Below are 25,971 nucleotides of genomic sequence, written 5' to 3' on the forward strand. Positions count from 1 at the left end.
AACGTGCCAATGTAAATGAAAACAAAAAAACAGGGATATAATGACATCACAATATCACCCCCTCCCCTAACCCTTTCCGACTTCAGGGTGGAACAAAAATCACGTCGACTGTGGCTCAAGAGGTAGAACAGGTCGTCCAAAGATCCATGGGGTCGGCGGTTCGAATCCCGGCTCCTCCCTCCTCCTGTCTACATGTCGAAGTGTCCTTGGGCAAGACACTGAACCCCAAATTGCTCCCGATGTGCTGGTTGGTACCTTGCATGGCTTCGGCCACAACCGGTGTATGAATGCGTGTGTGAATGGGTGAATGTAATGCACAATCTATGTAAAGCGCTATATAAATGCACCATTTTCCATTTATTTACCATCTTTAACAGGCTACAGTGAGGTCAAAAGGTAAAATAATAAATGGTGCATTTATATAGTGCCTTTATCCAAGGCGCTTCACACATAGATTGTGCATTATACATTCACCCATTCACACTCACACATTCATACACCGATGGCGACGGAAACCATGCAAGGCACCAGCCTGCACATCATCAGGAGCAATTCGGGGGGTTCAGTGTCTCTTGCTCAAGGACACTTCGACACGTCTGGGTTTTTCCGAGGCTATACTTCAACACTAACTCTGGGGGAGCTACCCCTGAGCAAACCGCCAAAACTTGCATGCGTTTATAAAATGAAGTTCCAATATTCTATTCCGTCGAAAAAACGGTTGCCCAGTGCATACTGATCAGTGGAACAGTATAATATTCAGCTGGAGGCGAGTGCTGCAGTCTAACCAGATTCAATGTTCTTTTGCGGGGACTGAAATATAACGGACATGGCCCTTCTTACTGTCACGGCTCTGTTGGTCTGGTTTGGCTGCGATGTCTAGTTTCACCTTGTGTGCCTGCAGTAGGCTATGAATATAAATGCCTTGGCTTTTTGGCTTCAATCTGACAGTGTATACTTCCTTTTAACCCATTCTGAACGGGAACCCATGTTGGTGTTAACATCATGTTATGCTTTAGCTATTGAAAAATAGCAGATCTACAAGCTCATAGCGCGCCACCGAGTGGCGCGCTACGAGCTTGTAGGTCTGCTATTTTAGAAAAATCGAAGAATGACTGACATTTTTAGAATCTGATCTCAGGTCAGAATGGGTTAATCAGACCAGTGTGTGTCCAGTGGAAACCTTGTATGGATCTGATCTCAGGTCAGAATGGGTTAATGGGAGCTTAATCATTTCATTTGTAAATTAGAGATGTCCCGATACTGTATCAGTATCGGGGAAAAGTATCGGATCGGCCCTTTTTTCTCATATCGTGTCATGTCGGTATCGGCCAATATTATGCCAGTCTAAACCACAGATTGGACACAGGGGTAAGGGGTTGACACAATGGCAACAGTAAATAAAATGTGGAGTTTTTGCTTTGGAGTTGCCCCAAACTGCAAGTGTACATTTGAGTGAGGAGTCTGCTATGAACACAACACGAGATATATAGCTAGATAGCTATAAACACAACATGAGATCACAACACTATCGGTATTCGGTATCGGCTAGCGCAGAAATGTAGGTATCGGAAACGGATCGGAGGCGAAAAAAGTATCGGGATATACTTTACTTTGTTGTAATAACTAGCCCTTACCCGTTGTGAGATATTTTCTCCCCCTTGTGGCCGTGGGGGGTACTGCGCCCGGGTGCGTTTGTAATTGACTAATAAATTCATTAATAATCATTAATTTTCAAATCGAAAAAAGGGCTTCGTTACGCCCTCCATATTCATATGGTCAATGCCTGTGTAAAAGTGGGAGTGATTGGTGCAGGCGGTGAGGAGCTACGGCAGTGTTTCTGACACACTGACACACACACAGACAAACATTGTTAGAACTATAGTATGATGATGATGTCACCATTACAGATTGATTGATTGATTGATTGAAGTACAGTTTGCAGAATTACAGAACATGTCGAGCACGACTCAATACAAACACTAGTTAACAGTGGACGACACCATATAAAGCATTACACTTGTTTACAATAGGGTCCACCATTTTCAATTCATCAGAACATTTAGAGACGTATACAGTACAGATATGCACTTCTATACAGCCAAAAACAGGAAATCATCATAAAGGAGGTAAAAAGGGGGAAAAAAAACATATACAGTGAGGGGGAAAAGGGGGTGGGTGGGGGGGATTCAGATTTTACGGGGGACAGTTTTGAATTGCAGCCGTCCGTAGGTGCCCTTTGAGAGCAGTTTTGGATACCATGTGAGGAACCCATTTAGGCCTGACGTAAAACATTAAAATATGCCTTCTAAATCCTGACAGTTTTCTGAAATACCCATGTTTCTATTCATGTCAAGGACCCCCAATGTAGATGACATTGGCCTCCGACCCCCATCTGAAAATACGTTGTTCCAGACAGGGACCTCCCAGTAGAAGATTTGCGTTAAAAACTTGCTCTGTAACAATATATATTCAAAGGTTTTTCAAAAATAGCAGACCGGCAAGCTCGTAGCACGCCACTCGGTGGCGTGTGTGTGTGTGTGTGTGTCTGTTATGCGCATGCACACACACAAACACACACACACACACACACACACACACACACCACAGGCACACACACACCACACACACAAATAGTCTCTCAATCTATAAAGAGAGAGAAATCCATCAAAGCTTTGACTTCAATTTCCATTCTCAATCTCTCTCTTCCCTTCCAGCCCACCCCCCACCACACACACACACACACACACACACACACACACACACACACACACACACACCCCCCCCCCCCCCGCCCGCCACTTCACTTCAGACTGTATTTATTCCTGATGCATTTAAATGGCTTCGTTGTCTGTCCGTGGCAGGCGAGGGCGCGCGGGGGGGAGGGTTACGCGACCGGGTCGAGAGCCTTTGGTTTGAGCGTCCCCCTCCGGGGGGGGGTCAGTCATCCCTCCCTCCCACCCACTCAGAGCTGTACGGAGACAGGGTATGAGGTCTGGCCAAGGGGCCTGCAGTGAGGCCCTCCAACGTTGAAGCGCTGGGCCCCTAGTGGTAAGAGGAAGGACTGCATGCAGGCGGACCCGTGGATTCATGACGAGGAAAAACCCCTTGCAGCAGCTGGGCTTTAACGTTGAGCGCTCGGTTGCTCACTTCCGCATTTGACCTCCCAAATTTTGGAGGTCAAATGCGGAAATGCACCCCAAAAAGGCGGAAATAGACGGTCCCTCTGGGTGCTTCAAAACGCCACTGAGCAACTTCCACTGACATGAATAGCGGAGGGGGCGGAGCTTGGCGCCAGATCACTCTCTATCCTTTTATTACTCTGTGGGTTTGGCCGTGCGGCTGACTCTGCGTGTCCAAAGCTGTTCCTTTTCCTTTAACCCATTCTGACCTGAGATCAGATTCATACGAGGTTTCCACTGGACACACACTGGTCTGATGAACCCATTCTGACCTGAGATCAGATTCTAAAAATGTCAGTCGTTCTTCGATTTTTCAAAAATAGCAGACCTACAAGCTCGTAGCGCGCCACTCGGTGGCGCGCTATGAGCTTGTAGATCTGCTATTTTTCAATAGCTAAAGCATAACATGATGCTAACACCAAAATGGGTTCCCGTTCAGAATGGGTTAACCCGGACCCCCTCAATAGAGCTGTCAGAATTTGCCAACATTATTCATTTTAATTCAAACCAAATCGATTCTTTGAATGTATATTATTTTGTGTATATACTGTATCTTTCTTCCTCTGCATGCACATGGTCGTGGGCGGTGCTGAGAAACGTGTTCTCTTGCGAGATCAATGAATTTAATTCATATACATAATATTGTATTGTATTGTATAGCCTCACTTTAACATGACAAAGCTGTACTGGACTTATCTGGAGAGCAGAGACGCATCGCTCCAAGGATGTGCATAATTATGCTCATTCATTGTTCTGCATGTTTTTCGGTCGAATTCTCTGTCCTTCACTGCCAAATGATTTGCTCCGTTTAAACGACTTCTTAAGTGAGCCAATCGTATGATTCCAGGACCACTTCACCACTTTTCAACCTATATTGGTCCTCACTAATGTTCGGTCTGTGTCTCATAGGAGGGCTGTGGGCAGTTCATAAACCAGTCTGTGTCTCATAGGAGAGCTGTGGGCAGTTCAGAAACCCGTCTGTGTCTCATATAGGAGGGCTGTGGGCGGTTCAGAAACCAGTCTGTGTCTCATAGGAGGGCTGTGGGCAGTTCAGAAACCAGTCTGTGTCTCATAGGAGGGCTGTGGGCAGTTCAGAAACCAGTCTGTGTCTCATAGGAGGGCTGTGGGCAGTTCAGAAACCAGTCTGTGTCTCATATAGGAGGGCTGTGGGCAGTTCAGAAACCAGTCTGTGTCTCATATAGGAGGGCTGTGGGCAGTTCAGAAACCAGTCTGTGTCTCATAGGAGGGCTGTGGGCAGTTCAGAAACCAGTCCTTGTCTCATAGGAGGGTTGTGGGCAGTTCAGAAACCAGTCTGTCTCATAGGAAGGCTGTGGGCAGTTCAGAAACCAGTCCTTGTCTCATAGGAGGGTTGTGGGCAGTTCAGAAACCAGTCTGTCTCATAGGAAGGCTGTGGGCAGTTCAGAAACCAGTCCTTGTCTCATAGGAGGGTTGTGGGCAGTTCAGAAACCAGTCTGTGTCTCATAGGAGGGCTGTGGGCAGGTCAGAAACCAGTCTGTGTCTCATAGGAGGGCTGTGGGCAGTTCAGAAACCCGTCCACCAGTGACATCTTTGATGGGGAATCCAAGCCAATATACTGTAAACTGCAGGGCTTTCTATTCCTTGAAAAGTTGCGTGTCCACGTATGAAACAGCGGCGTTCACGTATGAACCAGCGTTCACGTGTCATCATGCATCACCTGCACAATGGTGATAGTCAAACGGACCAGCGCGTTCATGTGTTTGGTCCCAGCGCTGCAATACCAAATTTGGCCACTGTGTCCATTTCGCCTCAGGGTTTCCTCCGGGCATGCCGTCTCTATCCCTATATATACTCTAAGCTATCAACGCATCTTCTCCTGTACAGTAGTGTACAGTGTGATTGACAGGTGTCGTGCAAATTGGTCTTTGGGGATTTGCTGCACAGAGCTAGGGACTGTAGTTAATTGACACGCGGATGGAAACAGCGATGTGAACCTTACCTGACAGATACTTGTCATGTCTGTAAATGTGACAGCCAGCATATATATATAAAATGATCTTCCATCCTGCAATCGTGTGAAATTTGTCCAGTGGCGGAGTACATTTGACTAGTACATGTGACTGTACTTGAATTGTAATTGAACACAAGCTACCATCTAAGAGATAAATATTGTACCTTTCTTTTCTTTTTTACTCCAGTGCAATTAATTATTGAAAACATACAATAACCAATTAAAGGGACACTTCACCCTTTTTGCAAAAAAATATATGTTAATGACGTTTAGAAGCTTTAGAACACTTTCCTGGGGGTCTTTATGTGTGTAATATGTGGTTTTAGATATTTTAGATTGTAGCAGTGAGCCTGTTGTCTCTGATGTCATGGACACTGGGCTCACTTCCTTCCTGGACTATAGATGTTGTCTCAGTAAGACAGCTCTCCCCCCTATCCACAAGGAGGAGCAGTGCACCAAAAAATTATGGGAATTGTAGTCCAGGAAGGTAGTGAGACCAGTGTCCATGACATCAGAGACAACAGGCTCACTGCTACAATCTAAAATATCTAAAACCACATATTACACACATAAATACCCCCAGGAAAGTGATCTAAAGCTTCTAAACGTCATTAACATTTTTTTTTGTTGCAAAAAGGGTGAAGTGTCCCTTTAAGCCCCATTACATGGGAAAACTTCCTGATGTTTTTCCTATAACTATATTGTAGGAAAAACATGAATGGGAAATTATCTTCCGGGCCGCTCGCCGGGGGCGGGACTGCGACGCTCAATTGACCCCATGACAGAAATGTGACAAATACAATCGATAGAAAATAAGTCGTTCTGTAGGAGAACATATACTCCATATTCTCCTTTAACCCATTCTGACCGGGAACCCATTTTGGTGTTAGCATCATGTTATGCTTTAGCTATTGAAAAATAGCAGATCTACAAGCTCATAGCGCGCCACCGAGTGGCGCGCTATGAGCTTGTAGGTCTGCTATTTTTGAAAAATCGAAGAACGACTGACATTTTTAGAATCTGATCTCAGGTCAGAATGGGTTCATCAGACCAGTGTGTGTCCAGTGGAAACCTCGTATGAATCTGATCTCAGGTCAGAATGGGTTAACGGCTTGTTTTCAGCAGCTCTTAGCTACATATAGACAATATAAATACTTAGATGACGGGGGGGGTGGGGGGGAAATAGCTAATTAAACTCTTTTACAAAGCCACCATCGTTTGATTTTGAGGTGTAGCCATGGCAACAGAAGAGAGTATAATACCATCAGAAAGGCATCGTGTGTAACCATGGTTACCTTTTTCAAAGGGCAAGAACTATAGCGAGGCAAATGGGAGCCATTGTACAGTCAACCAGCTCGTTAATCTGCATCCATTGTTCCTTAACCCATTCTGACCGGGCACCCATTTTGGTGTTAGCATCATGTTATGCTTTACCTATTGAAAAATAGCAGATCTACAAGCTCATATCGCGCCACCGAGTGGCGCGATACGAGCTTGTAGGTCTGCTATTTTTGAAAAATCGAAGAGCGACTGACATTTTCTGAATCTGATCTCAGGTCAGAATGGGTTCATCAGACCAGTGTGTGTCCAGTGGAAAACCTCGTATGAATCTGATCTCAGGTCAGAATGCGTTAAAGGTTCACTCAAAGCCTCAGAGCCTGTAGCTATAGGAGGTTAACTATCCAGATGCATGGAAGCACATTCCATCACATACATCCCCTCCCCCCCTTTACCTAAAGTGGCTATAAGCTATAATAATGTCAGAATTTGAATGACCTTTTAGTTTTTAGTTTTTTTTAGTTTTTTTTGTATTTAGACATCCAGCAATGAGTAAAACGCTTCCAAAAAAAAAGTGTCTCTCTGACACATCTAGGGGCTACAATCTGCATTCAAAGATGTTCTACAGTAGATGTTCCTAGAAGCTTTGTCATTGGTAAAAAAAAAAATAATAATAATAATAAACCTGGTCGAATTGACTAACCAATCAGGAAGTAGACAGGCAAATCGACCAATGACAAAAGCTTCTAGGAAGAATGCAGATTGCGTAAGTGTTAGTGACAAGTTAAATTGACCAGTGTTATTGACAACAGCAGCTATAGCAACCCTTACCGCAAAGCTATAACGTGAGTAGCATTACGACTTGATCATTCCAAAACACTATAAAAACCAATTGCCGTACGTCTATCTACGGCATTGGCGTTATAAGTGTATAACATTTATCAATTGACGTAGATCAACGCTAATGGCGTTTTTTTTTTACAGTACTTTAGCGAATACTCTCAGTTACCACTCCCGAGGATAGAAGAGTGTACAGGACAGGTATACAGTCATATTAAGTATTAAGATTGATGGCAGTAATTTTTCAAACAAGTGTTCTATGGTCCTTCCCTGTTCTCAGCGCTGTTTTAATGTGCCTCCGTGGGTCGTCTGATAATGACACTTGGAATTTAAATAAATCCACTGAATGGTTAATTGAAGAAGTCATTTGTTAGCGTAGTCACGCGTTAAGACAGGCAGCGTCCCCCGACAGCTATATCGAGGCGTTAGCAGAAGGCTTCTCATTGCCACGAAATGATGATATTTTAAGATCGCTCGGATGGGGGAGGGGGGGGGGGGCAATGAATTAATGTAAATCAATTATTATTCCCCACCGTTGAGCTAAATGCCTCTTTAACCCGTTTTGGGCGGGAACCCCTTTTCGGTGTTTTAAAGCATTGTGTTATACTTTAGCTATTGAAAAATAGAAGATCTACAAGCTCATAGCGCGGCACCGAGTGCCGCGCTACGAGCTTGTAGGTCTGCTATTTTTGAAAATTCGTGAAAATGTGGCACAAATCTTTGAATATAAATTTCAGAGCGAAACATTTATAACTAAAATATTGGCTTCTGGTGGGGCGTCCCTGGAACGACATATTTTGAGATGGGGGGTCCGTGGCCCAATAGAGATAATTCTGGGGGTCCTTGACATGAAAAAGGTTGAGCACCACTGAGTCATAGAAACATGGGTTTTTCAGGAAAAAAAAATTAGGATTTAGAAGCCTTTTTTTAATCGACGTCAGACCACAATGGGTTAATTGCCTGCCAGATAACTGTCATTCTTTGTAACAAATTAACAAATAAATGTGTCAAAGTGTCTAACGGCAGTTCCATGGACATTTATTATAAACGCATTATATTAACATATGGTAATGGTCCTTGGGTCACACACACACACAGAGAGCTTCGCCCGATAAATGACTTACAGGTTGCTAATGCGTTCGCTGAGGCATAGTCTCATAATTGAGTACTTAATTTCATGCGGGGTTTATCGCATTCAGGACGGGAAAACCCCTTTTATGTTGAAGATCTTGAAGATGTGTCGCAATTCTTTGAATGTAATTATATTCTTTCAGAGTATAGACGTTTTTTATTTAACTCAAATCTTTGCTTCCGGGGACCGGGGGGAGGTCCCTGGAACAACATATTTTCAGATGGGAGGGTCGGTGGCCAATTACATGTAATTTTTGGGGTCCTTGACATGGAATAGTTTGAGAACCACTGATATAGAAACATTGTTTTTTTCAGAAAACTGTCTGATTTAGACATTTTATTTATATTCGGCCTCAGTTCTAAATGGGTTATTATCATGCATAATGTATCGGGGTATAACGGTGAGAATGGCGCAACACAATGCTCCCAAATGCACAAGACTGTTGATGATGATGATGATCTTTAACCCATTCTGACCTGAGATCAGATTCATACGAGGTTTCCACTGGACACACACCGGTCTTATGAACCCATTCTGACCTGAGATCAGATTCTAAAAATGTCAGTCGTTCTTCGATTTTTCAAAAATAGCAGACCTACAAGCTCGTAGCGCGCCACTCGGTGGCGCGCTATGAGCTTGTAGATCTGCTATTTTTCAATAGCTAAAGCACGACATGATGCTAACACCAAAATGGGTTCCCGTTCAGAATGGGTTAATGAAAAGATTATGACATGCTTTCAATTAAGCATAATAAGAACGCCGTTGCTTTGTCTCCATGGTTACGGTATATACCTGTTAACTTATACAGTAATTAGGATATGTTCGAGAAGAGAGAAGATAAGAATAACAATCATTGTCTAAACAGTGGTTCCCGAGAGTGCAGTCGTGTCAGTCAGTTTACTGGAACATTTCCAATCGTCAATCTCGGAGGCAAATATTATACTTTTTGCTCCACTGTGTTATTGCCAGACGAACAAACAATATTAGTTTGCCTCTTTGCGACAGTTACAAGTTACTGTCGCGTGTTGCCATTCTCTTGTACTTTTTATTTTATCTTGTACTATTATTTCCCACCACGGAGTGCCCTTGCATCTCATAGGACAGGCAAGACGGGCAGTGTCGGTATAGGCCAATCAGAGGAAGGCGGGGCGTCGCCATGTCTATGCTCGGACGTAGAATAGATATACGTGTCGATGTATTACCATATATAATATGGAGGTCTGTGTCAGCCATGCCCAAATATGGAGTGTTGTGATGTCAGAACAGGCCAGCTTTATGGAGTTCTGTGTTAGGCATGCCGAAATATGGAGTGTCAGTGTCGCGTCAGAACAGGCCAGCTCCATATATGGATCCTGGGGCAGAGGCCTTTTTTTGGGGCGGTTCTGGATAACCGTGTGTCCGACCGACCCACGGTTGAAGTCGGTGGGGCCTAACGGTTCTCGAGTTCCGTGGATCACAGACGTACACGTATTATTAATATTATTATGAAGAGAACAGAAGTGATCTCCTCTTCAGCGGGGCTGCATGCATGCAGGCAGCAGCCAGAGCGGAGCTGAGCACACACACGCAGCATGGTGTCAGAGATTTCACTTCAGTTTGGTGACAGCTCTGAGCTGCATTGGACTTATACGGTACGGTATGAGCTTATTCTTCCACAAGGTTTTAGTGCTTTATTTACTCACAGTAACCTGTAGCAACGGTGCCGCGCTCTCAACTCATCCTGGAATGATTCCTCGATCTTAGCGTCTTGGTCAGCGCTGATGAAGGCTATATGAGCTGAAACACGTGCGTTGTTGGTCTCGGTGAGGAGAGTAATATAATAATAATAATAATGAATTTTATTTATAATGCACTTTTCATTCACAGGGAATCTCAGAGTGCTACAAGGTTTAAAAACATATGATATCATAAAAGGTTAAAAACAGGTTTAACAAAAACAGTGCAAAACAGTTCAGCATAAAAAGGCCTTCCGGAACAGGAAGGTTTTCAGGCCTGTTTTAAAACATTCCACAGTCTGTGGCACTCTCAGGTCTATGGGGAGGCCATTCCACAAACGTGGTGCTGCTGAGCAAAAGGCCCGGTCCCCCATGGTGCGCAGCTTGGTATCGGGAACATGGAGTAGGAGTTTGTTTGCAGATCTGAGGGTGCGGGTGGAGGATGTTTTTGGAGGGGTGATTAGTTCCTGTAGGTATGGAGGGGCATGTCCGTTTATGCAGTTGAATGTAAAATGAGAGTAAAATGATGAAAAGAGTTCTGCTGGATTGTTTATCTTCTAGTTGCATTATTTGACCGTCCGTGCCTGCCTAAAAAGCCTCGACACTTTGGAAATTAAAGCGCTGTTGTAGTTTCTGTTTGAAAAAGGTTTGAGAACCACTGATTTTTTTTTTTTTTTTTTAGAAAACTGCTGGGGATTCAGAAGGCTTTTTTTTATTTTATTGGGACTCAGGTCTTAACACTATATAGCATGTCTGGTCTGAGAGGTCATTTTGACCGTTTTATTTTAGATTTTGAAGTTGATTATCTTTGCCCATGGGTGTGTGTGTGTGTGTGTGTGTGTGTGTGTGCATCTATACTGTCCACACACAGTATATAATGACACATAGATGTTCTGGTCTTCATGGCTGCATGCCACGGTGCTTGGACGTGTATAACGAGCATGGTGACGGATAACGGCTCTCTGGAACGACAGCAGGAAGATCTATGCGTGCAGCCATTAAACCTATATACTGTCTGCTCCTCCCACTCACTCTGAAACGTCTCTTCGTGCTGTCAGTGAGGCAGAGAGAGAGAGACTTTGACTGTCAGTGAGAGAGAGACTCTGACTGTCAGTGAAGCAGAGAGAGAGAGAGACTCTTAACCCATTCTGAACGGGAACCCATTTTGGTGTTGGCATCATGTCATGCTTTAGCTATTGAAAAAATAGCAGATCTACAAGCTCATAGCGCGCCACCGAGTGGCGCGCTATGAGCTTGTAGGTCTGCTATTTTTGAAAAATCGAAGAACGACTGACATTTTTTAGAATCTGATCTCAGGTCAGAATGGGTTCATCAGACCAGTGTGTGTCCCACAGTGGAAACCTCGTACGAATCTGATCTCAGGTCAGAATGGGTTATTCACCCACTTTTATACATTCCGACAAAGCCCTCTTCTAATATCCTTCCCTTCCCTATCTACTGTATGCTGTATCTATACTGTATGTGTTATGACAGAATCAGTGACACACGTGACTCAGTCCTGTATATATACCGCATGATGTGTATACTGTATGTGTTTGAGCAGTAATGACAGTGAAAGTGACAACCACCACAGAGAAGATAGCGGACAGTCAGCAGCTTAGCTGTCATTATAGTAGGCTACTCTCTTATCGCATTTAGGCCTGCCGTCGAAATTTCTGAAAAACCTCATGTTTCTATATCAGTGGTTCTCAATATTTCATGACAAGAACCCCAAGAATTATATGTATTTGGCCGCCGAACGACCCCCATCTGAATTTAATATGTTGTTTTAGAGACACCCCCCAGAAGCAAAGATCTGAGCTAAAAAAAACGTTTGCTCTGAAATAATATATATTCAAACATTTGAGCCACATTTTCACGATATTTCAAAAATAGCAGACCTATACAAGTTCATGTATGAGCTTGTAGGTCTGCTGTTTTTCAATAGATACTGTAATGTATAAATGTAACTCATAACATAATGCTTAAAATACCAAAAGGGGTTCCCGTCCAAAATGGGTTATTATTGCTACAAATGATACTTATTTTCCCCCTGCCTTCACGGCATGCGAGGTGACAAACATCTTATTCCAGACATCCGTCACAGCCACCAGTCTCTATACAAGGATCCCCCAGTGAAATCACACTATTATTAAATCCATTATTCACACGGATATCACCATCATCATTATAGGCATATAATAACGACATAAAAACCTGCACTTTATATCTTACATAAATCGACTGTCGAAGTAGCCAGATATATGACTTATTGCAGGCTGAACCTTCCCTGAATCACACACAGGACAAGTATATGTACGTTCCCAAGCACGGAAAACTATGATGAAATGCCTAAAAAGGTGTCACATTTTGGGCAAGGTTTCATAGGTCAGACTATATATATATATATATATATATATATATATAATGTATTTCATTTTATATTTCAAAAAGTATAAAACCCAATAACAATTAACATACTTTCAGTGTGCACGAAGATTTAGCACTGATCGGTCCAGTGGTTTGTGATTTTAGTCCAGACAGACCGACAGATGCGCACACACGCAAGTGCGTGCACACACACACACACGTACACACACATGCAGGCACGCAGTCACGCACGCAGGCACGCACCACTGACCCTCTTAACCTCTTGCAGAATAAACCCATAAAACTGTCTGTTATATACTCTACCCCAGTATTAACAAAATGGTTAAACACAAAAATGTCATTCATTGGAAGGAGGGAGGGAGGGGGGTGTTTCAGGGGGAGAGAGACAGTAGAATGCCACAAGCCAGAGCTATTGAAAGCGATATGATATGACAATCCTATAGTGTAGATGGTGTATAAACAAAGCATTCATATACAATGTATAATGCGATCATTTATTGCCGATACCAACTTATACAGTTGATTTGGGAGTTGTTCGTGTGAGTGCTCTAACGATAACTAGAAGAATGCAGAAGTTACACTTGACGTTCCAAACACTATGCTGTATCGTTTGAGACATTATTCTATATAGTTCCAAACATTACTGACACGTGAAGTGAGGGGCGCTCTTGTCCATTCATTGTCAATGGGAGTTTAATGTTTGTGTTGGACGACAGTAGCCGTTTTGCTCGTCCACATATGACGCACATTCTCCATTCATTGTCAATGGGAATGTAATGTCTGTGTAAGACGAAAATCTCCACTAATAGCTGAATTTATAGGAGGGGCTCCCCGGCCCCTCAACAACTTGTCTTACTTGCAGGGTACCAAGGACACATAGTTTATTCTCACTTCTTATCATTGTTTTGCTGTTGGTGATTTCCCTTTCCACAATTCTTTTACTTTACTTTATTTTGTTTATTTGGACAGGACAATGCATAATAATGCTCAATATATCTGTCTTCGGCTCCTACGGTGTTTTAACCCATTTTGGGCGGGAACCCCCTTTTGGTGTTTCAAGCATACTTTAGCTATTGGAAAATAGCAGATCTACGAGCTTTTTGAAAAATCGTGAAAATGTGGCGCAAATCTTTGAATATATATTCGTTCAGAGCGAACGTTTTTAACTCAAATCTTTGCTTCTGGGAGGGTCCCTGGAACAACATATTTTCAGATGGGGGTCGGTGGCCAATTTCATATAAGTTTGGGGGTCCTTGACATGAAATAGTTTGAGAACCACTGACACAGAAACATATAGGTTTTTCTGAACATTTGTAAAATCTATAAGTTAGGCCTGTTTTAAATGCACAACATAAAGAATGGCTACTGTATAGTGTAATTGGCCAGTGGAAGTTTACCGTTTCCCCTTAAAAGACACAATGCCACCTCCCAGCATGCACTCTGGTCCCATTCACATCAGGCTGCATGCTGTGGGCTCCATGTGAAGCAGCTTAGGAAAGTGGCCGGAAACAAAGAAAATGGACGCTTTAGAAGCCACGTCTCAATGAGCCTTTCTTCTTCGAACACTTTGAAGTAGAAAAAACATACAATAATTACAGTGTAAAACAGCTAGGACCCTTTTATCGTCCGTTTCCTGTGTGGGAACTAAGCCTGATGCAAACGCTAGCAGAACAACTGAGTTCGGTTTGGGAAGGCTCAAGTAATAATTATTATTGTAAAAGAATATATAATCAGATCCATACTTGTGCCTGAAAAACCTATATGTATAATGTTCACGTTTTGATTGTCCACGATCCATCCATTTTGACCTGGGAATGATTCTACAAATGTCTTCTATAACTCCTGACAGTTTTCTGAAAAACCCCATGTTTTCTGTGTCAGTGGTTCTCAAACATTTTCATGTCAAGGACCCCCAAAAATATATGTAATTGGCCGCCGACCCCCATCTGAAAATCTGTTGTTCCAGGGACCACCCCAGAAGCAAAGATTTGAGTTAAAAACTTAAAAGATTTGCACCACATTTTCACGCTAAATAAAAATAAAAATAGCAGACCTACAAGCTCGTAGCGCGGCACCGAGTGCCGCGCTACGAGCTTGTATGAGCTTGTAGATCTGCTATTTTTCAATGGATAAAGTATAACAATGCTTAAAACAGCAACGTGGGGTTAAAAGAGAGAGGAAAGGAGAGGAGTCGAAAACACGTCTTCAAAAGGGCACATTGCTGCCCAGAGGGCAGAAAGGGGCAGGTGCTCTATAGCGCCACCTGGTGTCTATATCTAGACACGTCCCTGATGGACACTCTGTTATGTTAGTGGGTATATGAATAGATGCTTCCATCGGGGGGGTGTATTATAGCACGGAACTTTGTCACTTCGCTGCGTGTGTCATGTCATTGTTTTAGTTAGCTCCTTCAGCAAAGCCTTTCGCTTTCTATAAATTGGCGCTCTTGATGGAAATAGCCTTTTTTTTCTTCCACTTTCTCCCAGCCGCTTGGTACCCCAAACCCCCCCCCCCCCCCCCTCCTTCAAGGTTGGTTCCCTGTGCTGCAGCATCAAATAAAGCCCTTTCCATTAACCCATTCTGACCTGAGATCAGATTAAAAAAAATTGTCTTCTGAATCCCTGACAGTTTTCCGAAAAAGCTATGTTTCTATATGTCAGTCGTTCTTCGATTTTTCAAAAATAGCCAGACCGCGCTATGAGCTTGTAGATCTGCTATTTTTCAATAGCTAAAGCATATAGCATAATGCTATAACACCAAAAGGGGTTCCCGGCCAACATGGCTTAAGAAGCCGCGCGGCCCCTGAATAGCGGTATACTGTTGGTGCTATACGTACATGTCTCATGTCTCAGTTCTCCGCTTCCCGTGACAGATAGGAACTGTCAGCGCCGCGAGAAGCGCATGTTGCAGTAAAATGGGTTTTCCACTTCACATGAGAGAGAGAGAGAGAGAGAGAGAGAGAGAGAGACACCGAGACACCGAGAGACACAGAGAGAGAGAGAGAGAGAGAGAGAGAGAGAGAGAGAGAGAGAGAGAGAGAGAGAGACCTCCTGAGCTGCATGCAGGCGCAGGATGTATAAGGAGTTGAATTGACATGAGTAAGACTACAGTTTAACTGGCCCAGCCTCCCTGCACCGCCACAGTAATCATGGTCCCGGTGTGTGACATCATGTGTGGTGTGTGTGTGTGTGGGTGTGTGTGGGGGGGTGTGTGACATGTGTGGGGTGCAAGATAGTGGGTTTGTGGGAGATGCCTATCAGGAAGTGCTGGCGTAAAAAATAATATCAGTACATTATCTCCTCCGTGTCAGTGAGTGCCTCTTAATCCCACAGGGTGAGATGCTCTCTCTCTCTCTCTCTCTCTCTCTCTCTGTGTGTACGTGCGTGCGTGCGTGCGTGCGTGCGTGCGTGCTTGCTTCCGTGCGTGTGCGTGAGTCTTTATGTCACACAGCTGCTGCTGTGTGTTTGGCTCGTGTTGGCGGGTTTGTACACAAAATACATCAATAAAACGGCATGCAAGAAATTTAACGTAACGGGCGGCAAGGAATAGCACCGTTTATAAAAACAATGTATAACAACAACAACAAGTAACGGCATTGTTTATTATAACCGCAATAAGGAACAGCATTGTTTGATTATTATAGCCATCTGCTGATGTCGCTGGGTTAACGGTGTCTCTGAATTGAAATAGATTTATTTTCGCCCTAATGAAAACACTCATATAATGTTGTGTGTTAGTGCTAGAGGCTGAGACGTTCACAATAATATAAATAGTTTAGTTTAGTTTGTTATTAAAACAGAACTTTGGAACACCTGCTCACTTTCTCTTCTCAGTTCTCTCTCTCTCTCTCTCTCTCTCTCTCTCTCCCCTCCGATGGAAGAGGGAAGGAAGGAACGATGACGTCTTTCACTCTTCACATTTCCTTGCTTTTTAACCCTTCTGACCTGAGATCAGGTTCTAAAAATGTCTTCTATACATCCTGACAGTTTTCATTCTGACCTGAGATCAGATTAAAAAAAATGTCTTCTATGTCAGTCGCTCTTCGATTTTTCAAAAATAGCAGACCTTCAAGCTCGTATATGAGCTTGTAGATCTGCTATTTTTCAATAGCTAAAGCATAACAAAATGCTAACACCAAAAGGGGTTCCCGATCAGAATGGGTTAAAGAATGTTTAAAGAATGGAGGATGCACTTTGAGCAACAAGAGCCAATTATTGATGTCATCAATTTTGATGACATCAGGGTCGGGATCTCCATACCTGATGATGTCACGTGCTCCATCCGTGATGATGTCACGTGGTGTCACGTGCCCGACCGTGATGATGTCACGTGATGTCACGTGCCCGACCATGACGAAAAATGCACGATTCCGTATACTTAACTGAGACCTTCGGTCGCAATAATCTCTGTTGTCCCGAAGGATATTCGTCTTCACAGGTCTGTTCAAACACCCAAAACATCAAAACAACAGCAGTTTGTTTAATGCCGTGAACTCCTACTAAAATGGACCTTGAAGATCCAGATGGCATGAGGTTAAAGAAGCGATACATGAGGATACTTTGATATCGAAAGTGCCAGCTGTGTGATTTGGGGGACACTTGCACAGCATGTGAAATGTGAGCTTTAGTCATATTCCATCATATTCAAGTGCTTTTGGAGAGAAATGATAGTCACTTTCAGTAGTAGAGCACTGTAGAGAGGAGCTGTGTGTGTCTGTGACTGTAGAGGGGAGCTGTGTGTGTTTCTGTGACTGTAGAGGGGAGCTGTGTGTGTGCCTGTGACTGTAGAGGGGAGCTGTGTGTGTGTCTGTGACTGTAGAGGGGAGCTGTGTGTGTTTCTGTGACTGTAGAGGGGAGCTGTGTGTGTTTCTGTGACTGTAGAGTGGAGCTGTGTGTGTGTCTGTGACTGTAGAGGGGCGCTGTGTGTGTCTGTGACTGTAGAGGGGAGCTGTGTGTGTCTGTGACTGTAGAGGGGAGCTGTGTGTGTCTGTGACTGTAGAGGGGCGCTGTGTGTGTCTGTGACTGTAGAGGGGAGCTTTGTGCGTCTGTAGAGAGGAGCTGTGTGTGTCTGTGACTGTAGAGGGGAGCTGTGTGTGTCTGTGACTGTGCCCAGGTGATGATGGTCGTTGATGCTCATCAAGGAAGGCAATTATGTTTCTGCACTGTCAAAAGTAATGCTACTTCTTTTGCAATGTATAGTTAAATAAAAAATCTCAGGGGGGAAGATACATTATATAAAATTAAAAAACAGTATTTTTTCTTTAAAATATATATTTTTTTAATATCATGAAAAATCTTATCGTGAATCTCATATCGTGATACGAATCGTATCGTGAGTCGAGCGAATCGTTACATGCCTATCTTGGAGTCAACACGGGTAATACTGAGACGTTTGCCACTATACCGTAATACTGAGACGTTTGCCACTATACCGTAGGCCCATTTCCATCAACCGAGACCTGGAAAATCCTGCATATCTGAATTGTTACAGAATTATTATTATTGTTATCTGTGTTTTGTTTTTGTCATTACGTTTCCCTGCTGTCTGTCTGCGAGTCTTGCTTCAAAACAATCATTTCCTGCGCTGATTAACAAGACGCTTCCAGGCACTTCCAGTGTGTGTGTGTGTGTGTGTGTGTGTGTGTGTGTGTGTGTGTGTGTGTGTGTGTGTGCGCGCGCGCGCGTGCATGTGCGTGCGTGCGTGCGTGCGTGGGTGGTGTTGGGAGCAGTTATGGTGAGCTGAGGCAGGTCATGTCAAACGTTGTACCCCATTTCTCTATGTATCCCATATCACTCACTATTATTATTATTATGAATGAATGAATGAATGAATGAATGAATGAATGAACTGTGCCCTGTCCCCTGATACTGTTATCAGGGGACCCCCCCCTCCCCCCATAAAATATATAATGTTGACAGACAGACAGACAGACAGACAGACAGACAGACAGACAGGGTCCTCTGAGTCGTGACAGCCTCGCTATAACCGCAAACCGCTCTGGCGCAACTAATTAATAATTATCATATTAGGAGACGAATGGTTACCTCCATTCCTTTTTTCCTTCCTGTTCATTAAAGTTGCAACAAATGCCACGAACCCAAATAATTAATGTGACTTCTGAACCGGTGCTGACGCACGCACGCACGCACGCACGCACGCACGCACGCACGCACGCACGCACGCAGACACAAAGACAACAGTGACACTTGCAAAAAGCTTGCATCTGGAATTGCATTATAATGACTCAGACGCTACGATTAATTAGCTGGTTAATGAGGTCGATCGTTGTGCACAAACACACACATGGGTGGGAGTTTTTATCCACCCGTTATTGTTATTGTTATTATTCATGTGTTTTCACAGCATATTATAAACAAAGGTGTTTTTTCTCTTTAGCAGGCGGGGGGGCGTTGGTCACGGTTGATGAGGCCATGCGGAAATTATTTCTCACTCTCACTTTGCACATCAGTATATTACATGAAGCAAGAACTGGGTGTTAGCGCTGTTATACGGAAGTGCCGTTATCGTCCTACGTATGCGCGGTGAAATCAAAGGGGCCAGTATGAGGCGCTCCAACGTTGAAGCACTGGGGCACCTAGTGGTAAGAGGAAGGACTGTGGGCGGACGCGTGGATTCATGACGAGGAAACCCCCGTGCAGCAGCTGGGCTTTAAACGTTGAGCGCTCGGTTGCACTTCCGCATTTGGGCACCAAAAATGTGTATATTACAGGAAACTCCCGTTAAACTTTCCAACAAACTCCGGTAAACTCCCGAATTGTATACCATCACACCTGTATATTACCGTATATTAACTGTATTATGCTGCTAAACTTGAGCTTTACGGGGCAAAATAGAGTGCCCGTAATTTCCCGTTAACTTCACGCAGTGAGATGTGCTGGTTGGTGCCTTGCATGGTTTCCGCCGCCATCGGTGTATGAATGTGTGTGTGTGAATGGGTGAATGTAATGCACAATCTATGTAAAGCGCCTTGGATAAAAGGCTGCTATATAAATGCACCATTTACCATTTAGTAGAGTATCTTACAGTATATACGGTACATGTCAGCCTTGTGCCAACCGCCCTGTTGCAGGCAGCGGATATTTAAATCAGTGCTTTGTTCTGGCTATAAGCCTTAACCCATTCTGCGCGGGAACCCCTTTTGGTGTTTTAAAGCATTGTGTTATACTTTAGCTATTGAAAAAAATAGCAGATCTACAAGTTCATAGCGCGGCACTCGGTGCCGCGCTATGAACTTGTAGGTCTGCAATTTTTGAAAAATCGTGAAAATGTGTGCCCCAAATTTGGAATATATTTTTTCAGAACGAACGTTTTTAACTCAAATCTTTGCTTCTGGGGGAGGGTCCCTGGAACAACATATTTTCAGATGAGATGGGGGGGGGGGGGTCTCAGAGAGGCCAATTACAGATCATTTTTGGGGTCCTTGACATGATGAAATATTGAGTGAGATATAGGCCTATAGAAACATGAGGTATATTTCAGAAAACTGTCAGGATTTATAGAAGACATTTTTTCAGGCCTGAATGGGTTAATTGTCCTGAGGGGGGTGGTGGGGGGGGGGGGGGGTAGCCGAATCCTTAGCGGAAATATTCCCGCTGAACCTGCGGCGGCGTGGAGACCAGTGTGTGGAAATAAAGCATTCTGACCTGAGATCAGATTCTAAAAAAAATGTTCTTCTACGTCATCCTGAAAAAGCTATGTTTCTATGTCAGTCGTTCTTCCTCGATTTTTCAAAAATAGCAGACCTATACAAGCTCGTAGCGCGCCACTCGGTGGCGCGCTACGAGCTTGTAGATCTGCTATTTTTCAATAGCTAAAGCATAACGTAATGCAATAACACCAAAAGGGGTTCCCGCACAAGATGGGATAAAGCATTGAACATTGAGCTGCTGAGAGTATATATCTGGGCCAACGGAACACTTTGAGGGAAACACAACAATGACCTGGCATTGATTGGTTCCAGCTGTATAGGTTTATTTCTATCCTTTATTTAGTATATCTCTCTCTCTCTCTCTCTCTCTCTCTCTCTCTCTCTCTCGCACACACACACGCACATACCCACACACGTACCCATGCACGCACAGATTTGCATCCGTCCGTGGCAGCCCACTTGACTGAGAAGCATTGATCCCTCTGCATGTATCAATTGTTTGCCCACAGGGTCACGAACACTACTGTATCGTCCATATACATGCACTTGGCAGAGAGAGGGAGGGAGAGTGAGAGAGAGAGAGAGAAAGGCTTGGCGTACCTCCAGGGGTGGTAAAAGGTACTCAAATGTTGTTGGTAAAAGTATCAATAATGCAATGCAGAAATTCGCTGTTACAAGTGAAAGTCCATATAGAATTCTACATTTACGCACGCACGCACGCACACACACGCACACACGCACACACACACACGCACACACGTCACAGACAACTACACATCCATCCATCCAGCCCAGCTCTCCTGTCAACACCGACCCAGCTCAGAGCCTCTGGCCCAGGCATCCGTTATGTCCGTATAGCACACATGGGTGTGCCAACGTGGACCACAGCCTATTGGCTGCATGGGTCCACGTTGGCACGGCGGGATATAGGGTTAGACTTTATACACTGCAGAGGAGCATTCATCAACATGGCGAGGGTGGGGGGGGGGGGGGAGACTAGTGCTGCTGGACAGACAGCCCCGCCCACAGGGCATCCATCACACACACACACCCATGATGTCTGGGGTCTCAACAACAGCATCATGGGGGGTTCACCGGGGTGACATCTGGATCTCCTCTCCTCTCCTCTCCTCTCCTCTCCTCTCCTCTCCTCTCCTCTCCTCTCCTCTCCTCTCCTCTCCTCTCCTCTCCTCTCCTCTACTCAACCATCCTCCTCTCCTCTCCTCTCCTCTCCTCTCCTCTCCTCTCCTCTCCTCTCCTCTCCTCTCCTCTCCTCTCCTCTCCTCTACTCAACCATCCTCCTCTCCTCTCCTCTCCTCTCCTCTCCTCTCCTCTCCTCTCCTCTCCTCTCCTCTCCTCTCCTCTCCTCTCCTCTACTCAACCATCCTCCTCTCCTCTCCTCTCCTCTCCTCTCCTCTCCTCTCCTCTCCTCTCCTCTCCTCTCCTCTCCTCTCCTCTCCTCTCCTCTCCTCTCCTCTCCTCTCCTCTCCTCTCCTCTCCTCTCCTCTACTCAACCATCCTCCTCTCCTCTCCTCTCCTCTCCTCTCCTCTCCTCTCCTCTCCTCTCCTCTCCTCTCCTCTCCTCTCCTCTCCTCTCCTCTCCTCTCCTCTCCTCTCCTCTCCTCTCCTCTACTCAACCATCCTCCTCTCCTCTCCTCTCCTCTCCTCTCCTCTCCTCTCCTCTCCTCTCTCTCCTCTCCTCTCCTCTCCTCTCCTCTCCTCTCCTCTCCTCTCCTCTCCTCTACTCAACCATCCTCCTCTCCTCTCCTCTCCTCTCCTCTCCTCTCCTCTCCTCTCCTCTCCTCTCCTCTCCTCTCCTCTCCTCTCCTCTCCTCTCCTCTCCTCTCGGTGAATGTTGAACTGATGGTCTGGGGCAACATGACTGAAGATTAGGCTGCTGGTGTCAGCTTATAGAAGGCGGTATAAATCTATAGACACGTTCACAGACGGGTTCCCTGGTCGCGGCCTTAACGTATTTCCCTGTAGGCGGAGACAAGATATCAGCCTGGACGGTCTTCTACACTACATTGAATGGGAAAGTGACCGAAATTGTTGCGACAGCGACGTTATAATGTAACATTCCATCGTTTATACTCCAGGGGTGCCCAAAATGTAGATTGTGATCCAGTAGATCACATGACATGACTGATGGCCCTAAAAATTTTAAAGAAAAAAGGCATCTGCCACTTGAATTATAAGGTGACTTCATTGATTGACATCAAATATAGCTCAAACGCTCAAAAGTTTGTTTTCAAGAGTGTTGCGCACAAACATTATAGTAGCATTACAAAGTCATACAAAACAAACCCAAATCTATTTCTGCCCTTGTTATTTCCCATTCCAAGTGCGTTTGTCTATAAATGTAACACCAGCCGCTATAGCTAGCTATTCCAAAACCTCCTTCAGGTACATTTTTTAACTATTTTCAGGCAATGGGATAATCATTTTTGCGTGGGTAGACCTTGTTGCGCTGGTCAATTTTAAAGTAGCTCTCAAAAAGTGTGGGCGCCCCTGGTTTACTCCGTCCGTCCGTCCTTCCCCTGGCTCTTCTCCATTGTCCTCCCGTCTGTCTGTTCCCTCCGCAGCGCCTCCCACGTCTCCGCGATAAACCCAGTGTCTGCGCTAAGAGGGAGCATATCATTCCTGATGGATAACCCATTCTGAACAGGAACCCATTTCGGTGTTATAGCTTCATGTCGTGCTTTAGCTATTGAAAAAAATAGCAGATCTACAAGCTCGTAGCGCGCCACCGAGTGGCGCGCTTTGAAAAAATCGAAGAGCGACTGACATTTTTTAGAATCTGATCTCGGGTCAGAATGGAAAACTGTCAGAATGTAGAAGACATTTTTTTTAAATCTGATCTCAGGTCAGAATGGGATAAAGACAGCGGCATCCTCTTGTTTACTCCCCGCTTGACGTGCATCGCCGCGGAAGCCTTGCATGCGCCGTGATGCTGCACGTCTCTCGCCAAATCGAGTGTGGGGGCGACTGGGTGCGCGCGCGCGCCGCGCGCATGTGTGTGTGTGTGTGGGTGGTGTGTGTGTGTGTGTTGCTGCTTGTAAATGTAAATGCAAGACGACGTGGGAATCAATGGCAATAAATATGAGGCGTAATGCGAAGCGACAGGCCGATGCGCCTCACATGCAAATGTTCACACCCCCCTCCTCCTCCTCCTCTTCATCGCGGGGTCTCGGTGTGTTTGTCGTGTCACACGAGGCAAGAGGGGGCCCAGGATGCATATAGCTGGGAGGAGATGAGATGAGATGAGACGAGACTAATAATACACACACCTGCTCAGGTGCAGATGTGCACGTGAGTGTGTGTGTGTGTGTGTGTGTGTGTGTGGGGAGGAGGGGGAGGGGGGGGGGGGGGGGGGGCGGGTGTTGTTGTGTCTGCAACCACTTATTGGAAAAAGCCGCTCTCTGGCAGCGTCTGGTCTGTTTTGTCACAGTGAGAGAACAGCTCAAGGCAGGTTTAACCCATTTTGGTTGCGGGAACCCCGTTTGGGTGTTATCGTCATGCTATGTGCTTTAGCTATTGGAAAAAATAGCAGATCTACACAAGCTCATAGCCTATGAGGCTTGTAGGTCTGCTATTTTTTGAAAAATCGAAGAACGGCCGACACAGAAACGTAGCTTTTTTTTTAGAAAACTGTCAGGATGTGTATAGAAGACTTTTTTTTTTTTAGAATCTGATCTCAGGTCAGAATGGGTTAATCAAATTGGATACAATCGTGTGGCAGATTGTGAGCTGAGGGTTGGGCGTCACGAACACAGCGCCATGGATCTTTTGGCGATACGAGTTTTCTATCCCCGACAATAACAGTATAACTGATGTATTCACAGGCATGGAGGAAATAAAGCATTGACTTGAATTACGTATGCAAGGTGTTCCCATGCATATAACACTATATGCAAATTGCTTCCTAAAAATATAGGCGAAAGCCGCGAGAAAAAAAACATTTAATTGTTAGGTCTAGTTCACTCCCACTCCTAGACCAGGACATGTGCACTCGTTTGCTTTTCTTTTCTCTTGCGGTCTCCGAGGCTGTGACAAACAAACGACCATGACCATTACTTGGCACTATGATTCGGACATATCGATTGGATCAGTGGTATATGCATTGTTTTGGCTGCATTGTTGGCCCAAAACCCCTAGTTTATTTACCAGTAAATCTGAGTGGATCACGTAATAGCTATCATTTCCCCGTTTCACTGTTTGACCTCTCTTTTATCTCTTTTTTCTTCCTTTTCTTCTACACGTCTTTGTCCTCTAATGGCCCGAGAGTGAAAGTGTCCCTCGTTCTCACCTCTGTCTGTTCTTCTTTGCTCTCGCCTCTCTGTGTCCACTTGCAGGTGCTACGTGGATGACAAAGTGTCCAAGGTCGCCTGGCTCAATCGATCCAACATCATCTTCACCGGTCAGGACAAGTGGTCCCTGGACCCCCGAGTAGACCTGGTGACCAAAGGACCGCTGGAGTACAGTCTACGCATACAGAAGGTACAGTATACAGTATATAGCCTGGCTCCAGCCCTGAATCTCTACCGTTAAAATTAAAATGTCCTGGTCGATTCAGGTCTGGTGACGTTGCCTATATATACAGCGTCCCAGTCCCGCCCCCTTTCATGACGACGCCAGGCCCAGGAAATAATTCCCAATGCATTTTTCCCCCGTAGACATTTCAAAAAGTATTCAAAAGTCCAGCATATTTTACCGCTTTTGTTTACATGCTAGTATAGCTCTCATTGGCTGTGTTTGTTTGGTTAGCAACCGGGTTAGCCATAGCCACATCATTGACAACAACGTCATCTGCTTTCCTATACTATTCTGAACTGGTTGGTATGAAACAATCGCCGAAGACTGCAGCTTTGACAACGCCCATCCCAGAAACTGCTGCCGGTGCGGAGGGCTTTCAGTCTGAATAATGAAGTGAAACTAAATGAAAATTCAGAGTGAGTGTCAGGCTAGGTATACACAGTACTTGGGTAAATGTAGGTAGGCTACTTGGTACACTGGGAGGAGACCCCGGGGCAGACCAAGGCGCAGTTGGAGGACTCACTGGCCTTTGAACGTCTCGGGATCCCCCCAGGAGGAAGTCACTAATGTGGCTCTGGAGAGGGAAGTCTGGAGCTCTCTGTTGGAGCTGTTGCCCCCGCGACCCGACTACGGATAAGCGGTTTAATATGGATGGATGGATGGATGGATAGGTACTTTATAGCTACTCCAGTCCCGAGTAGAGCTGGCGACATTATGACCGTATAGAGAACAATGCACATTAGGGGTACAAGTATTGATTATTTTCTGTCATGGATTCAATTGATTAGTTCGGTTAACGCATTCAATGCCATTTTTATGCGCGAAAAACGCACAAGGAGAGACCACTTCCGCCCGACCCGGAAGTGATATCCCTCCATACTCATTCTATATAGGCTGTGTATGAACGTGCGATGGATGAACTTTCATAGCGCGACCGAAGGATTAAGGGTTTATGAGGTCCCCATAGATCGCAGTTTGTCTCATTTTGAAGAGAGTCGGATCGGGATGTCGGTGTTTCTACCATGTGAATACAAAATAAATAAATAAATACATAATAATAATAATAATATGTAATCAAATCTCGTAATCTCGTGAATTGCACAGTTGGATTGGAAGATTATCTCCTTCTGGCACTGACGTTTCTATAGAACGACAGTTGCACCCCTAATCTCTCTTCATGTGCCCACAGAAGGTACAGACAATAGTAGAGAGAACAATTCCTATAGTCGGTGCTATACATC

General features: G+C 44.8%; 1 protein-coding gene across 1 annotated transcript in view; it reads left to right on the forward strand.

Annotated features, from left to right (window-relative positions):
- The window catches only part of LOC308330967 (limbic system-associated membrane protein-like), a gene marked incomplete at its 3' end in the record, with an annotated part of 142,596 nt that overhangs the window by 114,858 nt on the left and 1,767 nt on the right, over positions 1-25,971 (forward strand). The window contains exon 2 of the mRNA XM_080786033.1: positions 24,550-24,694. Within this exon, the coding sequence (XP_080642159.1) occupies positions 24,550-24,694 (145 nt within the window). The remainder of the gene's footprint in view (positions 1-24,549; positions 24,695-25,971) is intronic.

The sequence above is a fragment of the Protomyctophum bolini genome (genome assembly GCF_963924005.1).
Source record: "Protomyctophum bolini genome assembly, chromosome: 16".
NCBI classification, from domain to species: Eukaryota; Metazoa; Chordata; class Actinopteri; order Myctophiformes; family Myctophidae; genus Protomyctophum; species Protomyctophum bolini.